Below are 21,088 nucleotides of genomic sequence, written 5' to 3' on the forward strand. Positions count from 1 at the left end.
TTATTTTTACATGTTTTCCATAGCAGTGGCACAGAGCTGGTTATTATGTCCTTTGTTGACATTTTACTGTATCTTTTAACTGCTTGGTGCAACCTGGAATTAAGCAGAAGGCATATTAATTCAGCTCTTTGTTTGAAAAACATTTGCTGGTCAGCTATTAAGGGGTCTGACACTAGGCAAAGCTCTGGGAACAAAAAGATTCAGAGCTGGGTCTTTCTACCAGAGAAGGGAAGATGGCAGGTGACCCCTATCACAGCTGTGTGACAGGGCTGGCTCTGAGCCTGTAAACAGCACTGGGAGGGGGACTCTACACCCAGGCAGGGAAGGGTAAGCGATTGCCAACACTGGGGAATTGTGGTAAGGAAGACCACCAAGAGTTGGGATATGAATTTGGGGATATAGAAGAGGCAAGATAGACTGAGTCTCAAAAGAGAAGTGCCCAAAAGCCCTTGGAATGCAGGAATTGCCCACAAAACTTTGAAATGCAAAGTAAGTATTGGTGAGCAGCCCACTCCACATCCTTAGCCTGTGCCCTTGGCCCTCATTCTTGACCCATGCACTTTTCTGCAAGAAGTGACAGGAGGGCAATACACAATGGCAGGGAAAATTTGTATAACTTGGCCCTTGATTCCTCCTGTAGTCCAGTCCCTTCTAGGGTCCCTCTGAGAATACTAACATCCCACACCAAGGTGTTGCTGTCTCTCTCTGGAGATGGCCTACACCCTCCCTTGAATATGTGTTCTTTGTTTTACCCTGAAAGATGTCTCTCCCTTGAGGTAAACACATTCTCCTTTGAATGTGTATCTGCTTTTCTAAATAAATGTGTCTCTGCAAGTTGTCATCCGTATATCTGGTAACTTTTGTTTTTTTACTCAGTAACAAGAAAGCCAACAAATGGAACTTCAAAGCTTGGTTACCTTCTTGAGATGGGAAAGGGACAAATATTGACAGCAAGGGTATGTGGGGGGATATATACAGAGATTTCATATAATAGTCCTCTATCAAAATGAGACAGAGTAAGGCAGAGCTGTAAGCGAAGAAAAAACCTGACACAGACTTCCAGAGACCCTATCTCAAAAATTAAAAAACAAACAAACAAACAAACAAACAAAACCGAAAAGGGCTAGGGATGTGGCTCAGTGGTAAAGTGCCCCTGAGTTCAATCCCCATTACCAAAACAAAACAAAGAAAACACCAAATAACCAAGCAAACAAATGAAACAATTAGGTGTCCATGAATGGATTCTAATATTTCCCCATTGTCTTCAAACATATTCTTCTTTTTGGTACTGGGGATTGAACCCAGGGGCACTTAAACACTGAACTACATCCTCAGCCTTTTTTTTTTTTTTTTTTTTTTGCATTTTATTTAGAGACAGGGTCTCACTGAGTTGCTTAGGGCCTCACTAAGTTGCTGAAGCTGGCTTTGAACCTTTGATTTTCCTGCCTCAGTCATCTGAGCCTCTGTGATTACAGGCATGCACCACTGCGCCAGTCTTATTCTTCTCATTTTTAACAGATATTTTAATCCTCTTATTCACTAGAAGATGAAAATTATTTTCTTTCCTCATTATTTTCCCACTCATTGACTCCCTCTCTTCTTGATGCTGTTTTTACTCTCATCATTCTCTGAAATTGAGCTTCCAAAGTTCACTGGGGTTGAATCACCATCATATTATTCGACAGCTTTCTCCTACTCTTTCATATCTTTGATTCCTTAGCAACCTTTGGAACCACTGACAAACACTTGGTAACCCTCTCTTCCTTTGGCTTACGGCCTGAGCCAGGCTAAGGTCACAGAGAGAAGAAGTTGCTTTACTTCACTGTTCCCACACCTTGGGCAAGGGCCCAGGTAACTGTTAATTAGTGCCACTGTCTAGGAGCCTTGTGGCCCCACCAAAATGACAACTCTGTTCCATTGAGTTCCAGGTTCATGTATCCTCTTTGAGCTTCAACCTCTTCAGTTACAGAGTGGAGATGGCCTGTGGGTTGTGAGGACAAAATGAGGTGATGCGTGTCTGTGCCTGAATAGCAGCTGGCCAGTGAAACATGCCCTGACACAATTACTGTCTGTAAAATGAGGCAGCCAGCAGGGGTGAAAGCTTGAAAGTTTTCCTAGGTCAAACACCCCGTGATTTTACACAGCATTTAAAAAAAAATAGTGGTACTATTTTAACATCTTTAAAGATGGATACTCTTCATAGTCATGGCTCGTGAGATATTAAACGTCTTTTGCAAAACCAACTATCCTGTTTCTAGATAATATTCAGGATTTGTTTTAAAAAAATCTATCATATTTCTGCCCCTTGAAACATTTTTCTCTCTAAATGAAAATGGTCCCAACGCTGGGTTCAGGTTTTTGAGACTGAATGATCCTTTCCAGAGAAAAGCTATTAATGTTGTCGGACCATGAGCCCATGGTGCCCAAGGAATGACCCCCAGGCAGTCTGGGCTCATGAATCACTTTAAACATCCTGCATCTAGGATGAGCTGCATCAGTATGCTGAGTTTCTGCAGACTGTTGCTGGTAACTGAATCTCTCTGACCAGAAGCAGTTAAGAAAAATGGAGCTTTATCCTCACAGACAACAACTCTATTAGTTTTGAAAGGCACCGACTGCTTCAGGTTATTTGTGAATGTGTTGAAGTGCCAGTGATAGGGTCAGCTGAAGGTTATATGGAAGAACTTTAAATAGGGCTGGAAACTTCTTGATGGCCAACTGTGTTACTTATCAGTGCCTGATATGCAGTAGGAAATAGATCAACAAATGAAAGTGAGGCAAGCACTCTACCACTGAGCCACAACCCCAGCCCCTACTTTGAAATTTTTAAGAAAAGAGGATGGACAGAGGGGCAGATAATTTGATAAAACAAAATAACAGTAAAATGTTAACGGCAGAATCTAGGTGGTGGGTACGCCAGTGTTTACTGTAAAATGCTTTCAGCTTTGTTGTAAGTTTGAAGTATTTTCATTATTAAAAAAGATAATCTTTACAAAACATTCCCTAGGCGATTCTGATGATTAGCCTGATTTGGAGCTTCTAGACTAGATAATCCAAGAAAGGCAATTTGCTGTGAAATCCCTGATGGTCACTGCAGGGAGGCTGAGCTGATCTTTCTTTTCATATTTACAATGTAATAATGCTGAGAAAATGGTTCTACCATGAATGACAAATTGTTATGATAGTTAATAAAACTCCTTACAGCCTTATTAAAAGATGAGCCATTCCTCTCTGTTGCAGATGGGAGGGGGTACTTTCGGATATCTCAGTATCAAGCTGGAGAGAAGAGTTGTGGCACAGTGAGCTCTTTGGCATCAGTGATGCAGTCTGGGGACCCAATGTGTCTGAGAAGTTTCTGCATACTATTCGGATAAAAGTTTCTGGTTTACCATGCGTCTGGCATAATGACACATTAACTAATAAATATATTTTATTTGTAATAATTCATTTGATTTTTACAATCATTTGAAACAGGTACTATTGGTAACCAAATAATAGATGTAAAAAAAAAAAAAAAACCTGGGCCAAGGACCAACTATGCCTCCGTACCATTAAATTCTAAAGCTTCCCCTCCAAAAGCCCTCCCAGCCCTTCTTGCTGGAAATCAGACAGACCTGCTGTTCAGAAATACACCCACACAACTCCAGGCGGTAGGAGTGGCCGCCAGGAGCCAGGCTTTCATCATGTCCCCATGTGTTTGCCAGAAGAAATACAGGTTGCTCAGTTAAATATTGCTTGGCACATCATTACATGAAATACCATCAGTGTTATTCTAAAATTCAAATTTAACACACACACACACACATTTCAAATTGGGTTTTCTTTTTAAAAAATTAATTGGTTCATTACAATTATACATAATAGTGAAATTCATTGTGACATATTTGTAAGGGAAAATAACATAATTTGGTCAATTTAATTCCCCCGTACCTCACACTCCCCTCTTCCTTCCTCCTGATTCCTTCTCTAGTCACTGGTTTCCCTTCTCTATTTTCATGAGATTCCCATCCCCTTTATTCCCCCACCTGTTCCCCTCTGACTTCCAGGTATGAGTGAAAACATATGGGGTCTTGCTGCAGTCCGGCTGCAGCAAACTGACCGGGGGGGGGGGGGGGGGTGACGAGCAACTTGTGTACATTGATACAGCAGGAGTGGGAGCTGTTTATTGTAGGAACAGGAGGGGTATATATACATTCCACACAGCTTATCCTAATTAACATAAACTAGATACAGCAGTCAACCAATAAGGAATCTCCACACTTAATGGCTCCCTGGTGTGACTTCATAAACCACTCCCTCTGGCAAAATGCCAGGCGCCATCCTGACTTGTTTACAGACCCTAACAGGGTCTTATATTTTTATTTGTTAAATCTGCAACACTATCAGGCCTCATCATTTGTTATCATCATTTGGAAGGACATGGTTGTATCTCTGTTCTGACAGCTGAGTCTATGATTTTGATACATTTAGTCAAAAACCTACCACAGCCACAGAGACAAAGTGAAGTGTCTTATTAAGACATGTCTCTGAAACAGGATGCCCTGACTCTGCCCCTTCGGTGGGCAGATGAAAGGAGGGTTCAGGCCTCAGGTGACAGGAAACAGCAGACACCATGGAGTGGTTTCTGAGCATTTCTAATGTCGCACCTGCACTCTACCCTCACCCCATCACACCCTAACCTCATCTCCAAATAGGGACAGGGACAAGAGCCATAAACTGACCCCCAAGAAAACACCATCAAGACACCTGTCCTTGGTTTCTTTACCCAGAGGTCTCTGGGCTTGGTTCAGACCCAACTCACCAAGTGTATTTATCTTTTCAAACCTATGGAAACCAGAACCTTTAAAAGTTGCTTCAGTCAGGCCCTGCTTGTTTGGCTCTTCCAGTTTTTTAGAATTCATTGCTATAGAATGTGCTGCCTCTTAAATATATGTTTTCTTAAATATACGAACCTTCCCCCCCCCTATTTTGTAGACCACTTCACACTGGGTTCTTAGGCAAGTAATGAATGAATATAATAGAAAATTCATAACCTAGCCTGTCCTTTCTATTCTGTTTTTCTTTTGAAGATATATATTTTCTCTACTGTGAAAGAAATACATACTTCTTATTGAAGACTTAGATTAATTTGGAAAAGTAGAAAAGAAAAACAGTCCTAGTCCCCAAAGGTAACTGCCAGACACTTTTTGTTTCTTTGTAACCCTTTTTCTATGCCTGGTTTTCACTGGGAATCTGCTCTGATGTTCAACCTCTTTGAGCATCTGCGTTTTCATCTCAAAATAAGGTTGCCTGGCTGAAAATAAGCTTGTTATTACTCCAAGGTCATTTCTAGCATTATCATTCATGTTTTTGTCTTTGTCAGAGAACTTGGAAAATGTTTGTACTTGCAGTCTATCTATCTACAGTAAAAGGAAATGAGGCTGTGTAAGGCAGATGGGGACATTTGTGGTGGATGTTGGATTACGTCTGAGGTTTTGTGTTCAATTCTGGGCAACACCATGGAAACTGGAAGACTTCTGCATTGTGATGGGAATATAAAATCAGTGGAACCTTTCAGAGCAATTTGGCAATGTAAAATAATTTTTAAAAAGTTTTTATACTTATGTATTTATTCTAAAGGTAAACAATTTACTGTTTTATTTTCATAGACATTAATTACAGCATTTTAAATGAAAGCAAAAATTAGAAAAAACAGTATGTGGAATAGGAATTAAACTTAATAAGTTATAATAGATCAATGCAAAGGAATAGTATGTGGTCATTAAAATGATATACACAATGGAATATTACTCAGCACCAAAAAATAACAAAATCATGACATTTGCAGGGAAATGGATGGCATTAGAGCAGATTATGCTAAGTGAAGTTAGCCAATCCCTAAAAAACAAATGCCAAATGTCTTCTTTGATATAAGGGGGGCGACTCAAAACAGCAGGGAGGAAGAGCATGAAAAGAAGATTACCATTAAACAGGGATGAGAGGTGGGAGGGAATGGGAGAGAGAAGGGGAATTGCACGGAAGATGGAAGGAGACCCTCATGGTTATGCAAAATTACATATAAGATAGTGTTAGGGGGAAGAAAAAAAAGAGACAGAGAAATGTGTTACAGTAGATGGGGTAGAGAGAGGTGATGGGAGGGGAGAGGTGGAGAGGTGGGGATAGGAAGGGCAGCAGAATACAACAGACACTAGTATGGCAGTATGTATAAACGTGGCTGTAAAAACCAATGTGATCCTGCAATCTGTACACGTGGAAAAGTAAGAATTCATACCCCATTTGAATCAAATGTATGATATATGATATGTCAAGATCAATGTAATGTTTTGAGCAACCAATAAAAAAAGTTTCAATAATATTAAAAAAATGATATACTGAAAGAAGACAGATATAAGAATATATGTGGTATATCCCCTCGTGACAAACAGACCCACACAGCCTTGCACACACACACACACACACACACACACACACACACACACACACACGATCACCTCTAATGGAGCTGTTGTAAACACCCACAGGAATGTGTCAACTGGAGCAGCAGTTTACAGCAGTGGTCAGGCAGCTTAGGCCCAAAGCCCAAGAGATACTCTCATTTCAGCCAGCCCTGAACTTAGCCAACTACAGCTGGTATAGACAAATCGCCAGGTGACAGCTCAGCCCTTAGGGAAGGAGGGTTACTTTTTCTTTTCTTCTTTTTTTGTACCAGGGATTGAACTCAGGGGTGTTCAATTGAAGATCAGTTCATTGAACCCAGCCCACCTTTTATTTTTTACTTTGAGACAGGGTCCCGTTAAGTTGCTTAGGGCCTTGCTAAATTGCTGAGGTTGGCCTTGAACTTGGGATCAGCCTGTCTCAGCCTTCTGAGTTGCTGGGATTACAGGTGTGTGCCGCTGCGCCCTGCAGGAGGGTTAATTTTAATATGGAACATCAACAGACTGACAGTGGCCTTTACCCAACCTTAAAACCCCATCTTGGGGCTGGGCTTGGGGCTCAGAGGTGGAGCGCTTGCCCAGCGAGGTACTGGGTTCTATTCTCAGCACTGCACATAAATAAATAAAATAAAGGTCTATCAACAACTAAAAAAAAAAATATTGTGGATATCCTTTCTCCTTCCAAGTCACTTTGATCCATCCTCTTCTCCCTTTTCTCAGGATCCTCTTCCTCTTATTGGTTGTCTCCTCTCACTCAGAATCTGAACATGATTGTTAACATGACAGCCCATGATTGTTGAATACTTTTTTTGTGTGTGGTGCTAGGGATTGAACCCAGAGGTGCTTTACCACTGAGCTACATCCCTAGTTATTTTTGTTTTTAAATCTTTTTATTTGGAGATGCTTAGGGTCTCATTAAGTTGCTGAGGCTGGTCTCAAACTTGAAATCCTCCTGTCTCAGCCTCCAGAGAGTGGGGTGCCACTGGGCCAGGCTTGTGGAATTATTTATAAGGGTACTGTTGGGGCTGGGGATGTGGCTCAAGCGGTAAAGCGCTCGCCTGGCATGCGCGGGGCGCTGGGTTCGATCCTCAGCACCACATAAAATAAAATAAAGATGTTGGGTCCACTGAAAACTGAAAAATACATATTAAAAAATTCTCTCTCTCTTCTCTTTCTCTCTGTCTCTTAAAAAAAATGAGTACTATTAGCTGGCTCATCTTCACATTGCCCTCTGTGACCTACATACTATCATCAGTCTACATGCCAGGTGAGAAGACTGAGGAACAGTGGGTGTAAAGACATTACCCAAGGTCACATAGCAGCTAGTTCCTGGGGATGCTGGCATCTGGCCTTGAGCCTGTGCTGCTTCTCTTTATGCACATATGCTTGCATCTCTCATTTTAAAAAATAGTCTACCTTTGACCTTCTTTTCCCTTTAGATACTCCCTAAGTCTTTTCTTTCAGAGTCAAGTTTCTTGAAAGTATAGTCTGTTCATATCCTTGTTCTCCTTAACCTCCAGCCGTCCCTTAACCCATGGCTTTCAGTTATTTCTCTTCTACTGGAACTTCTTTCATTAAAGCCCCCAATAATGCTTTAGTTGCCAAATCCAACGGATTATCTTCATTACATTTTGTTTAGCTCTTCTATTTCCTGCCTCGCCTTCTACGTATGATGCCATTGGCTCTTGATAGTCCCTTTTCCTCTCTCTTCTTCCTCCTCTGGCTCTGAACAGGAGCTTCAAAGGCTCCAGGTCTCAACCTGTCTCTAGCTTCATTCTACGAACCTCGCTGGGTGATCTCTTGCTTGTGCTTGGCTTCACCCTTCATCGATACCCTGGTGAAATCCACACGTGTCTACAGCCAGAACGTGTATTTTGGGTATAGGATCTCAAACATCTCTTGCTTAATGGACACCAACAGTGGATGTCCTGTAAGCATCTCAATGGTAGCATGTTTAACACTGAATTCTTCATGTCTCTCTCAAAACCCCTTTCTTCTCCATATCCCTTAGTCCTTGAATGGCACCTCTGTCCACGTGGTTGTCCACACCAGCCACTTCTGAGTCATGCATAATTCTTCTCATTCACCTCTGCACACAACGGATGGCTGTGTCCTATTGATTTTATCTCCTGGAATCTCTTGGACCTATTTTTTCTCACTCACCTCGATTGCCTCCCTTTCCTTCCATGAATGGCCATTCTGATGGCCTACGACTGGCCTCTCTGCTGCAGCCAGGACTCCCTCTCACTGCTGCCAGAGTGCTCTTTTCTTTTTGAAATCTGAATCAGTCACTGTATGACTGAACAGAGGCCCTGATGGCTTCCTGCTGCCACTCATGAAGTTCACACTTCTCAGTCTGGTCTCACGGCTCTCACATCTCGGACTTTGCCTGGTCTCCAGCTCTGGCTCCCGTAACTTTCCATCCCTCTCACTTCTGATGCTTCCTCTTGCACACGCTGCTCCCTCTTCCCACAGGGTATCCATCCCAGCTTTCTTCCCACTTGCAACTTGGCCTTTTCTTCCTCAGGACTCGGCTCTGACTTGCCCCTGCTGCAGTCTTCCTCCCCAGGTGCAGGCCTTGGTCACTGCATGTGGCAGCTGTGCTGTTTTCCCCTCTACAAGATGAGCTTCTTGAGCTTAGGGAGCTTTTCTTTCATCTGTGCAAGCTTAGACCTATCACATTGCTGGTGCATAGTAGAAATTCAATGTGTCAAATATGCAATTCACCCCAAAGCATATATATTTAGTGGAAGAATTTAATAGAGCAGAGAGATCCATATTTATCATTACAGCAGTTTAGGCAGTCCCCTTTAAGTTTATATATATCCCTGGTCTAGGCTGTCTTTTTTATTCCTCCTTCATACTATATGGTATTGGTAAAGATCAATATGTAACTGAGGTACTCCATCCAAAGTGCAATGAACATTCCAGAATGACCAGGTCCCCTCAGATATACCCAGCATCACATTCTCAAACATTTGTTCATTGTTGCCCTTCTGAAATTGTTTTGAACTTGGGTCTTTTAATTATTTTTATTTTATATTTTTGGCACTGGGATTGAACCCAGGGGGATTTACCACTAAGCCACATCCCCAGACCTAATTTTTTTTTTTAAATTTTGAGATAGTGTCTCACTGAATTGCTCAGGTTGGCCTTGAACTTGAAATCCCCCAGCTTCAGTCTCCTGAGTTGCTGGATTACAGGTGGGTGCCCCACACGTGGATTCTGAAATAGTTTTGGTAATGCTCACACAACAGGTGCCCACGATATGTCTTTTTAGTGAACAATGTGGTGTATATTCTGAACTCAATGAGCTTGTGTGGGGAGTGATAATGATGGTTCAGGGCACTTTTCTGAATCCAAATTGTTTCTTATTTTGAAGATAATATGTCACATAATTGGGAGAAACATGGCTGGGGTACTCAGAGGTCTGTTTCATTAATATTCATTTGTTATCTTATTATTTTGTCTTTGTTTTCAGACATCAATAGCTAGCTAATATAGCAACAAAACAAAATAGAAAATTGAGGTACTTCTTCAAATAAATATGGAAAACCCTTCCTTAACCCACTGTACTCCCACAAACTCACCCTCAATATCTACCGACACTTTTAGAGCATGAGCTTTGAAGTCTGAGAAGCTAACTCAGCTCTGAGCCTTACCTTGATCACTTATTAACTCTTTGCCCTAGTGTCTGAGTCAGCTTTTGTTTTTCTGTGGCCAAAATATCCAACAAGAACAACTTAAAGGAAGAAAAGTTTATTTGGGCCTCAGAGTTTCAGAGGTGTCAGTCTGTGGACGGCCGACTCCTTGCTCTGGGCTCAAGGTGAGGCAGGACATCATGGGGGAAGGGCATGGCAGAGGAAAGCTGCTCAGCTCAGGGCAGGGTCTGGAAGCAGAGAGAGAGAGGGGAAAGGATCCCAGGAAGAACAACACTTGCAGGGCACGCCCTTAGTGACCCACCTGCCTACAGTTATCACTCAGTCCATTGAAACTAGGATGGAATGAGTAGGCTACAGCTCTCATGATCTAATCATTTCACCTCTGAATATTCCTGCATACACAGGAGCTTTTGGGGGACACCTCAAATCCAAACCATAACACTTAGGAAACTTACTTAACCTTTTTGAGCCTCAATTCTTCCTCTGTAAAATGGAGACGATATGAATACTTAAGATTGATGTGAGGATTAAACAAGTTAATATGTATAAAGACAGCCTAGAATCTGGGGCATAGTAAATCACTTTTGTATGTGTTAATTTCAATATTGTTATTAGATAATTAAATGAATATTTTGGGAGTAGAGAATGGGACTTTGACTTATTAACTGCCTTCATACTTTACTTTCTTGGAGCTGTGTCTCAGTTGTGTAAGTTTTCCAGTAAGACAACAATTAGTAATGGATTAACTCATGGGCTGCTCAAGTGTAAGGTGGACAGAGAACAAATGATATTTTGCCATTTTAAGAGAAATTAAAACAGGGTGTGGTGGCATATGTCTGTAATCTCAGCAACTCAAGAAGAATGAGGTAGGAGGATCATAAGTTTGAGGCCAGCCTCAGCAATTTTGCCAGGCTCTAAACAACTTAGATGAGATCCTGCCTTAAAATAAAATCATCAAAAGGATTAGAAATGTGGCTCAAATGTGCCTCTGGGCTCAACTCCCAGTACGAGAGAGAAAGAGAGAGAGAGAGAGAGAGAGAGAGAGAGAGAGAGAGAGAGAGAGAGAGATTTTGATGTTTTCTCCTTTTCAGTGCTGGGTCCTGCTGGAGTTCGTAGCATCTTCCAGTGTACACTGATTATACTTAGTGGGTCTCGGAACAAGCAAGAAAGGCTTTTAGTCAGGCTGGGAGATGTGGCCTTGATGTGATTGCTAATCAATCAGTAGAACACAGAAGGATCATTTGCTATTTTGTTGAATACATTTCATTAGCCTTTAGTGAACCAACCGAGTCCCTAAAACTTCACCCGGCAGCTCAGTGGGCAAGTTAATAGTGCTTCCAAAAATATTTCATCCAACACTTAGGGAAGCAGTGAGTGCGAGGTCTCCACTCAGACTTGTGCTGTTCTCCCTCTAGTAGTAATTTTCCCTTTGGAGAACTCTTAATTAACTTAACAACTTTTCTTTAAGGAAATAATTCAAGAACCTGAAAACAATATACAACTGCAGTGTCTTGCAGCGTCCCAAGGACTGTTTTATGTCCTTTTGAATCTCATAGTTCCTTGAGTAGTGAGCCTTGATTAGGGCTTATTAATTTGGCTTGATTAAATTAAGAAATGGTTGCATCCTAATTCAGCATCACTTGGAGCCTTTCTGCAGTGTAAAGTTCATATAATTAAGTAGGTTTACTGTCAGCACACAGTGTCCACCTTTTCCCAGCATTAGAGAGAGTTCCTATTGGTTTGTAATGCATTTGAGGCTCCCCTGGAAAGCTGGCCAATGTCTCTTCTTCTTTATACGGACCTTAAGTGTCTGTACCCCTTTAGAAGAGAAAAAGCTGGGTGATTCTGTATCTGAGTTTGGCCCAAGGACAATGCTTCAGGTGGGCCAAGTCAATGGCTTGGTGTCAGATGGAGACTTAATTCTCTTCATGAACCCAGCTGTGTTTGTCAGGGTTCTTCAGAGAAACAGATCTAATAAAGGTATATATAGATATGTAAGAGGGAATTTATGATAGGCTTTGGCTCACTCAATCTTGGAGACCCAGATGCTGCAGAGTAGGCTACCTCAGGATGGAGAAGCACGGGAGCCAGGGGTGTTGTGCAGTTTTGAGCATAAAAGCCTATGATCTTGTTGGGGGGAGTTGCTGATGCAAGTTCTGAAGTTCGAAGGCTCAAGAACCTGGATTCCTGAGATTATCACACATTATCACAGATATATGATCCTAAATTTAGAAAATCCAAAAAACTTCACCAAAAGACTTCTAGAGCTAATAAACAAATTTAGAAAAGTAGCTGGTTACAAAATCAGTAGCTTTCTTGTATACCAACAACGAATCTGCTGAGAATAAAAATCAGGAAAACAATTCTGTTCACAATATCCTAAAAACAACAACAGCAACAACACCCCAAACCAAACCAAACCAAAACGAAAAACTAGGAATAAATCTAACCAAGGTGAAAGACCTCTACAATGAAAACTACAGAACACTGAAGGAAGAAACTGAAGAAGTCAAAAGATGGAAAGACCTTCCATGTTCATGGATAGGCAAAATTAATATTCTTAAAATGGCCATATTATCAAAAGCAATATACATATTCAATGCAATCCCCATTGAGGTACCAATGACATCCTTCACAGAACTAGAAGAAACAGTCCTAACATTATTTGGAAGAATAAAAGACCCAAAGAGCCAAAGCAACTCTAAGCCAAAAAGCAATGCTGGCAGCGTCACAATACCTGACTTCAAATTACACTACAGAGCTGTAGTAACAAAAACTATATGATGCTGGCAGACGCATAAACCAATGGTACAGAATAGAAGACACAGACAAACCCACACAACTATAGTCATCTGATCCTTCACAATGGTGCCAAAAGCATACATTGGAGAAAAGACAGCCTTTTAGAACAAATGATGTTAGAAAAAACTAGCTATCCACATATAAAAGAATGAGACTTGCTCCTTCGTTCTCACCCTGCACAAACATCATCTCCAAATGGATCAAAGACCTAGGAATTAGAACAGAAACTAAGGGCTGGGCTTGTAGCTCAGTGGTAGAGTGCTTGCCTAACATGTGTGAGACACTGGGTTCAATTCTCAGCACCACATAAAAAATAAATAAATAAAATTATAGGTATTGTGTCCATCTACAACTGAAAAAAAATAATAATAATATACAGAAACTATGCAATTCCTAGAAGAAAACGTAGGGTCAACTCTCCAACGTATAAGTGTAGGCAATGACTTTCTCAATAAGACCCCTAAAGCTCAGGAAATAATGTAAAGAGTTAATAAATAAGATGACATTAAATTTAAAAGCTGCCACACAGCAAAGGAAACAATTAGGTACATGAAAAGTGAACCTATAGAATGGGAGAAAAATATTTCCAGCCACTCTTTTGACAGATGATTAATATACAGACATATAAAGAACTAAAAGAAAAACCTTAAACCCAAAAAACAAATAATTTAATTAATAAATGAGCCAATTAATTAAATAGAAACTTCTCAAAAGAAGAAATACAAGTAGCCAACAAATATGTGAAAAAAATCTTCAACATCTTTAGCAACTAGGGAAATGCAAACAAAACTAAACTGAGATTCCATCTCACACCAGTCAGAATGGCAGTCATCAAGAATACAAGTAATAGGGCTGGGGTTGTGGCTCAGTGGTAGAGTGCTTGCCCAGTACACGGGAGGCAGTGGTTTTTTTCCCCAGCACCACAGGAAAAAAAAAAACTAAATAAACAAAATAAAGGTATTGTGTCCATCTACAACTAACAATATTTTTTAAAAAGAATATAAATAATAAGTGCCGGAAAGAATGTGGAGAAAAAAGGAACACTTTCTCATTGTTGGTGGGATTGTAAATTAGAACAACTACTATGGAAATCAGAACGGAGGTTCTTCAAAAGACTAGGCATGGAACCACTATATGACCCAGCTATACCACTCCTCTATTTATCCTAAAGAATTAAAGTCACCATACTATAGCAATACATGCATACTCATGTTTAGATCAGTACAATTCATAATAGACAAACTATGGAACAGCCTAGGTGTCCATCAATGGATGAATGGATAAAGAAACTGTGTTATATATACACAGTGGAGTTTTATTCAGCTATAAAGAAAAATTAAATGATGTCATTTGCAGGAAAACGGTTAGAACTTGAGACCATTATGTTAAGCAAAATAAGCCAAAAAGCCAGAAGGTCAAGGGTTCTATTTTCTCTCATAGGTGGATGTTAGAGAATAAAAAGGAAAAGAAAGGTGGTGGTGGGCAGATCAGTAGAGGAAAGGAACCAGGGGGTGGGAGGGAGGAGTGAGGGGGAAAGTGCTGGGGAGTGACACTGACCAAATTCTGTGGTTCTATTACATGCTTACACAAATAGGTAAAAACAAACCCCATCATTACGTATAAATATAATGCAATAATAAAAAATGTGGAAAGAGAAAAAAAAATCTGGACTTCTGATGTCTGAGGGCAGAAGAAACTGGATGACCCATATCCAAGAGAAAAATTACCTTTGCTCTGCCTTTTTGTTCTACCTGGGCCCTCAACAGGTTGGATGCAGGCAGGTTTTCCCTAATTTAGATTCAGCTCACAGACTCAAATGCCAATCTCTCCTGGAAACATCCTCAGAGACACACCCAGAAATAATGTTTTACTGGTTACCTGGGTTCCCCCGACCCAGGCAAGTTCTTACCGAAAATTAACCATCAGCTCTGGCTTGTTCGAGAGCCACCTGGTTTCACTTCATAGTAGAAACTCAGTCAAGTGCAGTCTGAGTTTCTCAGTTCAATCCAGTGATTTCTGACAATGTGGACAGTCCAGTTTACAGTTCGGTCTCCACGTCAGGGCTGTTCCTTTGCCCTTCGTCCAGTGCTATTGGCCCCCTGAGGTGCTCCCCTGCTTCCATCTAACCCAGCCTTGGGCCTCCTGTTGGTCCTTCTGCTACTTTCTTCTTCCACCTTCTGACAAAGGCACAAGGTTTTCTTCTTTTCAGACATGTCTGGTGCCACTGGGTACAGAGAAACTTTCAGAAGCATCCAGCCTCCAGGAGACAAGAGAAACGGGCTTTCTGAAGCTGCACCCCGTTCCCCATGATCCCTTCCTCACAACTGTGCTTTCAAAAGCACAAGAGAAAATGGCACATGGGACTTTTCCCCTCTAAGATCCCCTAAATGCTAAGCCTGGGTTTTGTTTTGTTTGTTCTACTGAACATCCCACCCCCTCCCAATTACCCCAGCTTGTAGTTCTCCCAGTGTGGCCTCCAGACACGGGAGGTTCCTTATTCCCATTATAACACCAAGAAATGATTGGCTTTTCGTGAATGGTGCAGAAGCCATGATGGTGAAACTGGTGAATCCTTAGTGTCCAGTGTGCCAGCCATTGCATTCTTCACTACTCTGCACTTGGAGTGAAAGGAAAGAAGGAGGGACGTATGTTACCTAAGAACATCTTGATGAAGCAGTAAAAGAGATTAATTTTATTTTTCACTCTTAGGTGCATATCATTTAAAATATTTTTTTTTTTGACAAAATGGGAAGTATGCACAAAGCTCGCAGCACAGCTAGGAATAATGATTTTCTCAGGGAAAGGCACTTGTGTGACTAAGTTGCTCAACTAGTCACTTTCTTCACTGAATATCATTTCTACTTTTCGAAAGACCATTTAGCAGACAAAACTATGGGTTTTCAGATTTGAGTATCTGGCAGACATTTCCTTGCCTGTAAATAAAACCAGTCTCTTCAAGAAAGACAACCGGCAGCATTTGTTGCCAGTGTTAAACTATTTCTTTCTTTTTTTTTTTTTTTAAAGTGTTTTAGGTGGACACCATGTCTTCATTTTACATTTATGTGGTGCTGAGGATCGAACCCAGGGCCTCATGCATGCTAGGTGAACGCTCTACCACTAAGCCACACGCCCAGCCCAGTGTTGAACTATTTCAAGCTCCAGATATACTTACTACTTATTAACAGGTGATTTAATCTTGAAAAGTCAGAAAGGCACTGGCATTTTCTCCATACGTTGGATATAGGCAGGCAGTAAGACAGTGTCAGAAGGTGATTTGTACAGTGCCTGGCCTGCGTTCAGTGCTCAATGATGGTTTCTCTTATAGACACACCTAGTCAAAGTTAATTTCATTGAATAAAAATTGAATTTAATTTTCTAAACATGTGAGTCAATTAAATAAAAAGTGTCCATGCTGAGCCCCAAGTAATCATTAATCAAAAAAATAATGATTAATAGGGCTGGGGTTATAGATCAGTGGTAGAGCGCTTGCCTAGCACGTGTAAGGCACAGGGTTCAATCCTCAGCACCACATAAAAAATAAATAAAGAAAATGAAGGTATTGTGTCCATCTACAAATAAGGATATTTAAAAAAATTAATCTATAATTTTTAAATTAATTAAAAATTAATCCATAAGGGCAATAATGAAATGACAACAGGGCTATAATGAAATAAATGACAGGTATTGTAATGCTGAGTTTTAGGTCAAAATTTTTATTTCTCCAGTTTTCTTCAGGAAAATAAGTAGGATCATTTGTGCAGTGGTTAACAATGCACAGAGTAACATAAAATATTTATCAGTATACCTCTCAAAGCTGACTACTTAAAAACAATTTTTCATAGCACTAATGCCAGCTTACACAAGGCCACCTGTGTCCCTGATACACTGGAAGCTACGGCCATTGAATGATGTCTTGATCATTATGCCATTAACATCACAGCTCACCTGATTAGTCAGATGTGTGCTCCACATTATAGCACTTGTATCCGGGCTCTGGCTATGAATTAATGGGAATTCAGGTTATATCACATTTTGGGCATAGGCAGGCAATGAAAATGGAGAAGAGGAAAAGAATGATCAAGAGAAGGAAAGAAGGAGAGAAAGAAATGCAACAAAAAAGGCGGTGGAAAACTAGTCACCTGTTAGTGGGACACATTGAGGGTCTTTAGAGTGTATTTCTCCATTTTCCAAATAATTTTTATACTCTCATCAATGATTGAGGCCCAGCTTGAACACCAGCACAGGTTCTTGGATCTTGTGTGGAGGCAACCAAAGCTCAGAGAACTCTTTCAACCCTTGTGATCAATCTGGCACTACCCTCTGGGCGCTCTGTTCTTTGAAAGGTATTTTTCTAAACAGCTATTGAGCGGCTTTCTTCATGAACAAAAAGGGTGACATTCACACAACACTCAGAGGCCACCTAGGCTCATGTGGCCTGTCCTTTTGGTGCAGATGGAACACTTGCCCTGAACATTTTCTCCTGTTGGATGGTGGCCCCTGCCATCAGCTCCCCACTTGGTAACTTTTGCCTTGCAAATGAGCCGGCTTAGGGTGAGAGTTGCTTGTCATCAGTGAGAGGGTAGCATTTCATGGAGCATCTGGGTAGGCTCACAATTAACCTGAAAACCGTCCTGCAAGAAACAGGGCGGCACAACCTGCCTGTCAGTTCCAGTCCAGGACTTTCAGTTGCTATTTTTGTTGTTATGGAAACGAACTGCACTGCTTCCTCAAGATTTCATTATTCCAACAAATATATTTTTTCATAGTCATTAGAAGTAGCCAGAAAGACTCAAGGGATGGAGGCGCCCAGAGGAGAAAGGCTGGTGATTAGAGAAGACTTCTCAAGGAGCTAGAACTTAAACCTGAACTTGGGGCATGATGAGATAGGGGAGAAGACATTTCAAGTGCAAGGACTGACAAAAAAGCAAGCTTGGGAGAGAGCAGGGATGCAGGGGGGGTTGGAGTTCAAGACTAACAAGAGGATGTGGTGGGAAATGGTAAGGACACACTGAGGCCCGACAGGAGTCTTAAGTTGGTCTAAGGAGTTTGGACCTTTCTGCAGACAAAAGGGAACTTTTGTCTTCTGCATGCCAAGAAAACTAATAAATAAAATAAATAGTTTAAGACATGGGGTGAGTGCTTTAAGAATATTAATTTTATCTGAAGAATAACAATGAGAATGTCAAGCTAGGCTCTGGCTAATACTACTGTGCTTCTTGTAGATGTCAAGACAATAATTTAAAAAATGGAAAAATTCAGCCATCTTATATAGACAAAACCACATGAGTTCCATGGAAATCACCTGATTTTTGTTTATTAAAATTCACTGAAGTGAAATGTGATAAATAAATTCAATGGAATATTACTCAGCCTTAAAGAAGAATGAAATTATGGCATTTGTCAGTAAATGGATGGAGATGGAGAATATCATGCTAAGTAAGCCAATCCCAAAAAATCAGAGGCCAAGTGTTTTCTCTAATAGGTGGATGCTAATTCACAATAAGGAGGGGGGCACTAGGGAAATACAGCATTACCTTAGATTAGGTGAAGGGAAGTAATACGAGGGGAGGGAGGGGGAGGTGGGGACAGGAAACATAGCAGAAAAAAACAGACATTATTACTTTATGTATATATGTGACTGCATGACCAATATGATTCTGCAACATGTACACTCAGAAAAATGAGAAATTGTATCCCATCTATATATGATATATCAAGGTGCATAAATTCATTCTAACATTATGTATAATTAATTAAAAAAATAAAAAATTAATAATAAAAAAGAAAAAAATTTACCAAAATGGTTATGGGTGTGTCTATGACATCCTGAGAGTTTTTACAAGCTTCAAAGTGACTTGTGATAATGAAGCCACCAAAACCATTCTACCATCTGTCAAGGAAGAATTTGGAACCAAGGCCTTGATTTTTGGAGTGTAGAATGCATTTCCTTCATATCACAGAGGCTTTGTACCTTCTGCCTAAATAGTAGGCTCAGATCATTTTACCATAATAGTGACTGACCAATAAGTTGAAATGCAGGAATGTTCAGTTAGATGCAAGAAAAACCTCTTCCTCAGAGCACCGCTTCTCAGTGTGGTCTGTGGATCTTTGAGTGTCTCAAACTTTGTCTAATGTCAAAGATTTTATATTGTGCTGTTTGACTTTCTAAAGGGCACAGGACTTCAGAATAGGTAAGCCAAGGTCTTTAGTTATTCCTAGACAGATAGAAGTGACATTTGAAAATATATTTCAAAATCCAACTATAAATGATAAACAGTGGATAAATCTGAAATATTACTACTGGAGACAGTAACAACAACACAACAGGCTGTATTATTGATAGAAGCTTTTTGGGACCACATTCTTGAAAGATTTCTCTATGATAATAAAGGATTCCTACTCTGAATGTTTACATATGGAGTTTCAAAGGTCTCTCCATAATTTAAATTTAAATTTCCTAATTTAGGTCTTTCTAACATAAAAGCGGCACAGAAAATACAATACATTGTGTATTTGTCTGCAGCCAAGAAAACTGATAAATAAAATTTATGTGGAAAGAAAATTTTAGTAATCTATAAGCACAACTGAAATTACGATGAGTTCCTCCTCAGCAAGGGAAATAAGAAATATACTTTTACTTTCTGAAAAGAATACAAAGTAAGTGTGAAAAGAGTCCATCCAGTTTCCAAGGTTTAGATCACCTAGAGGCATGCAGATGAGAAATTGCACTAAGGCAGGTCTAAGGAATTCCCACTGCTTGAGATGTGCTATTCTCTTGGACTAGAATTTCCCCTCTTGCCTCCCATTGGACCCTTCTCTGGTCCAGCCTCTCCTTCAAGTTCTTTTTTGGTGTATGTGGTGCTGGGGATTGAACCCAGGTGTCATGCGTGCTAGGCAAGTACTCTATGCCTGAGCTACATGCCTTGCCTCTGATCCTTCCTTCTCCATTTAAACGTTGCCTCCTTAGGAAAGTCTTCCCAGGTCACCCTCTCTGAAGTCATCACCCACTTTTACTCCAAACGCTTTGCTCTGATTGTCCAATTTTAGCTTTTCATTTCTTTCCTAACACTTTTCAAGGTTTGTGATATATTAATTATTCTTTTCCTCTGGGATGGAAACTCCATGAATCCTGCTCACTGCCCAGATGGGTCCAGCGTTCAAGAAGTATTTGTCAAATGGTTGGATGTATGAGGCAGCTGTAGTTCAGGACAACAGCCACCATGTCCTGGTGGTACAGCGGGGAACCCTGGAAAAGCTGTCCCCTCCTTCCACCAGTTGGTTGAATGACCTTGACCAAATCTCTTAGCTTCTCTGGTTCAGATTCCATGTCTGACAATGAGACAGATTTACTCAGATTTTCAAGTAGGCGTCCCGGAGTTAGTATGTAAGATTCAAAGTTTATCTGATTACATTTCTGTGGTGCTGACAGCTACTCTCTTCCCACTCATTGAAGAGGTGTGGATCTCTTCATTATTTCCGAATATAAATAGATATTTTTTTGAAAATGTACAGGCAGGTGTACTTTTAAAAATATACTTTTTAGGATTAGCAGAAAGAGCATAAGTTTTGGGAGGTGTTCTGACAATATCTGTGCTTTTCTTGGCTTTTTTTTTTCCTGGTGCTGAAAACCCAGGGTTTTGCACAGGCACTACCACTAAACTACACCCTAGCTCCACTTTAGATTGTCTTTAGCTGTGTAGAATACAGGCTGTGGCTATGGAAGTATATTTGCATAGTGGTCACTGATGCATTTATTTTAAAAAGGAGAGGGTTGGTGTTCAAACAGAGAAGGTGTGTCTTAGACACTAACGTTCAGCATCCCCTTGTCCTTGTAATGACGTACTTTGTAATTGTAGAGCTAAACTCAGGGATTTGATGTTTCTGAATCCTGCTTTTTCTATGCTGAAAAGACACAAGGCCAAAAGGAATATAAAACTGCATAAGTGCAAGCGATAGTCTGAAAACCTCCTAGGGGTTATTTTGACCAAAAAGCAAACATGACTTCTCAACAGTGATAAATGAATTGCCATTTTTTTCTTTTTTTTTGCTACTAACTTGTTATTATTAGCAATTGTATTAGAAAATTTGAGGGTTATTACTCACCCATCATGAAAATAATTTTACATTTCCTCAAATCTTCTATGAAGCCTTAAAAATAAGAACAATATAAGTTAATTTCAAGAAGTACTA

The 21,088-nt window shown here is 40.4% G+C and overlaps 1 protein-coding gene across 4 annotated transcripts in view; it reads right to left on the reverse strand.

Annotated features, from left to right (window-relative positions):
* AK5 (adenylate kinase 5) overlaps positions 1-21,088 on the reverse strand; it is a 264,012-nt gene that overhangs the window by 42,125 nt on the left and 200,799 nt on the right. For all 4 annotated transcript variants that reach the window (XM_081307956.1, XM_081307957.1, XM_081307955.1 and 1 more), the window contains exon 10: positions 21,002-21,046. In XM_081307956.1, coding sequence (XP_081164082.1) covers positions 21,002-21,046 — 45 coding nt within the window. The remainder of the gene's footprint in view (positions 1-21,001; positions 21,047-21,088) is intronic.

This window comes from Spermophilus citellus, assembly GCF_964194105.1.
Source record: "Spermophilus citellus genome assembly, chromosome: 9".
Taxonomy (NCBI): Eukaryota; Metazoa; Chordata; class Mammalia; order Rodentia; family Sciuridae; genus Spermophilus; species Spermophilus citellus.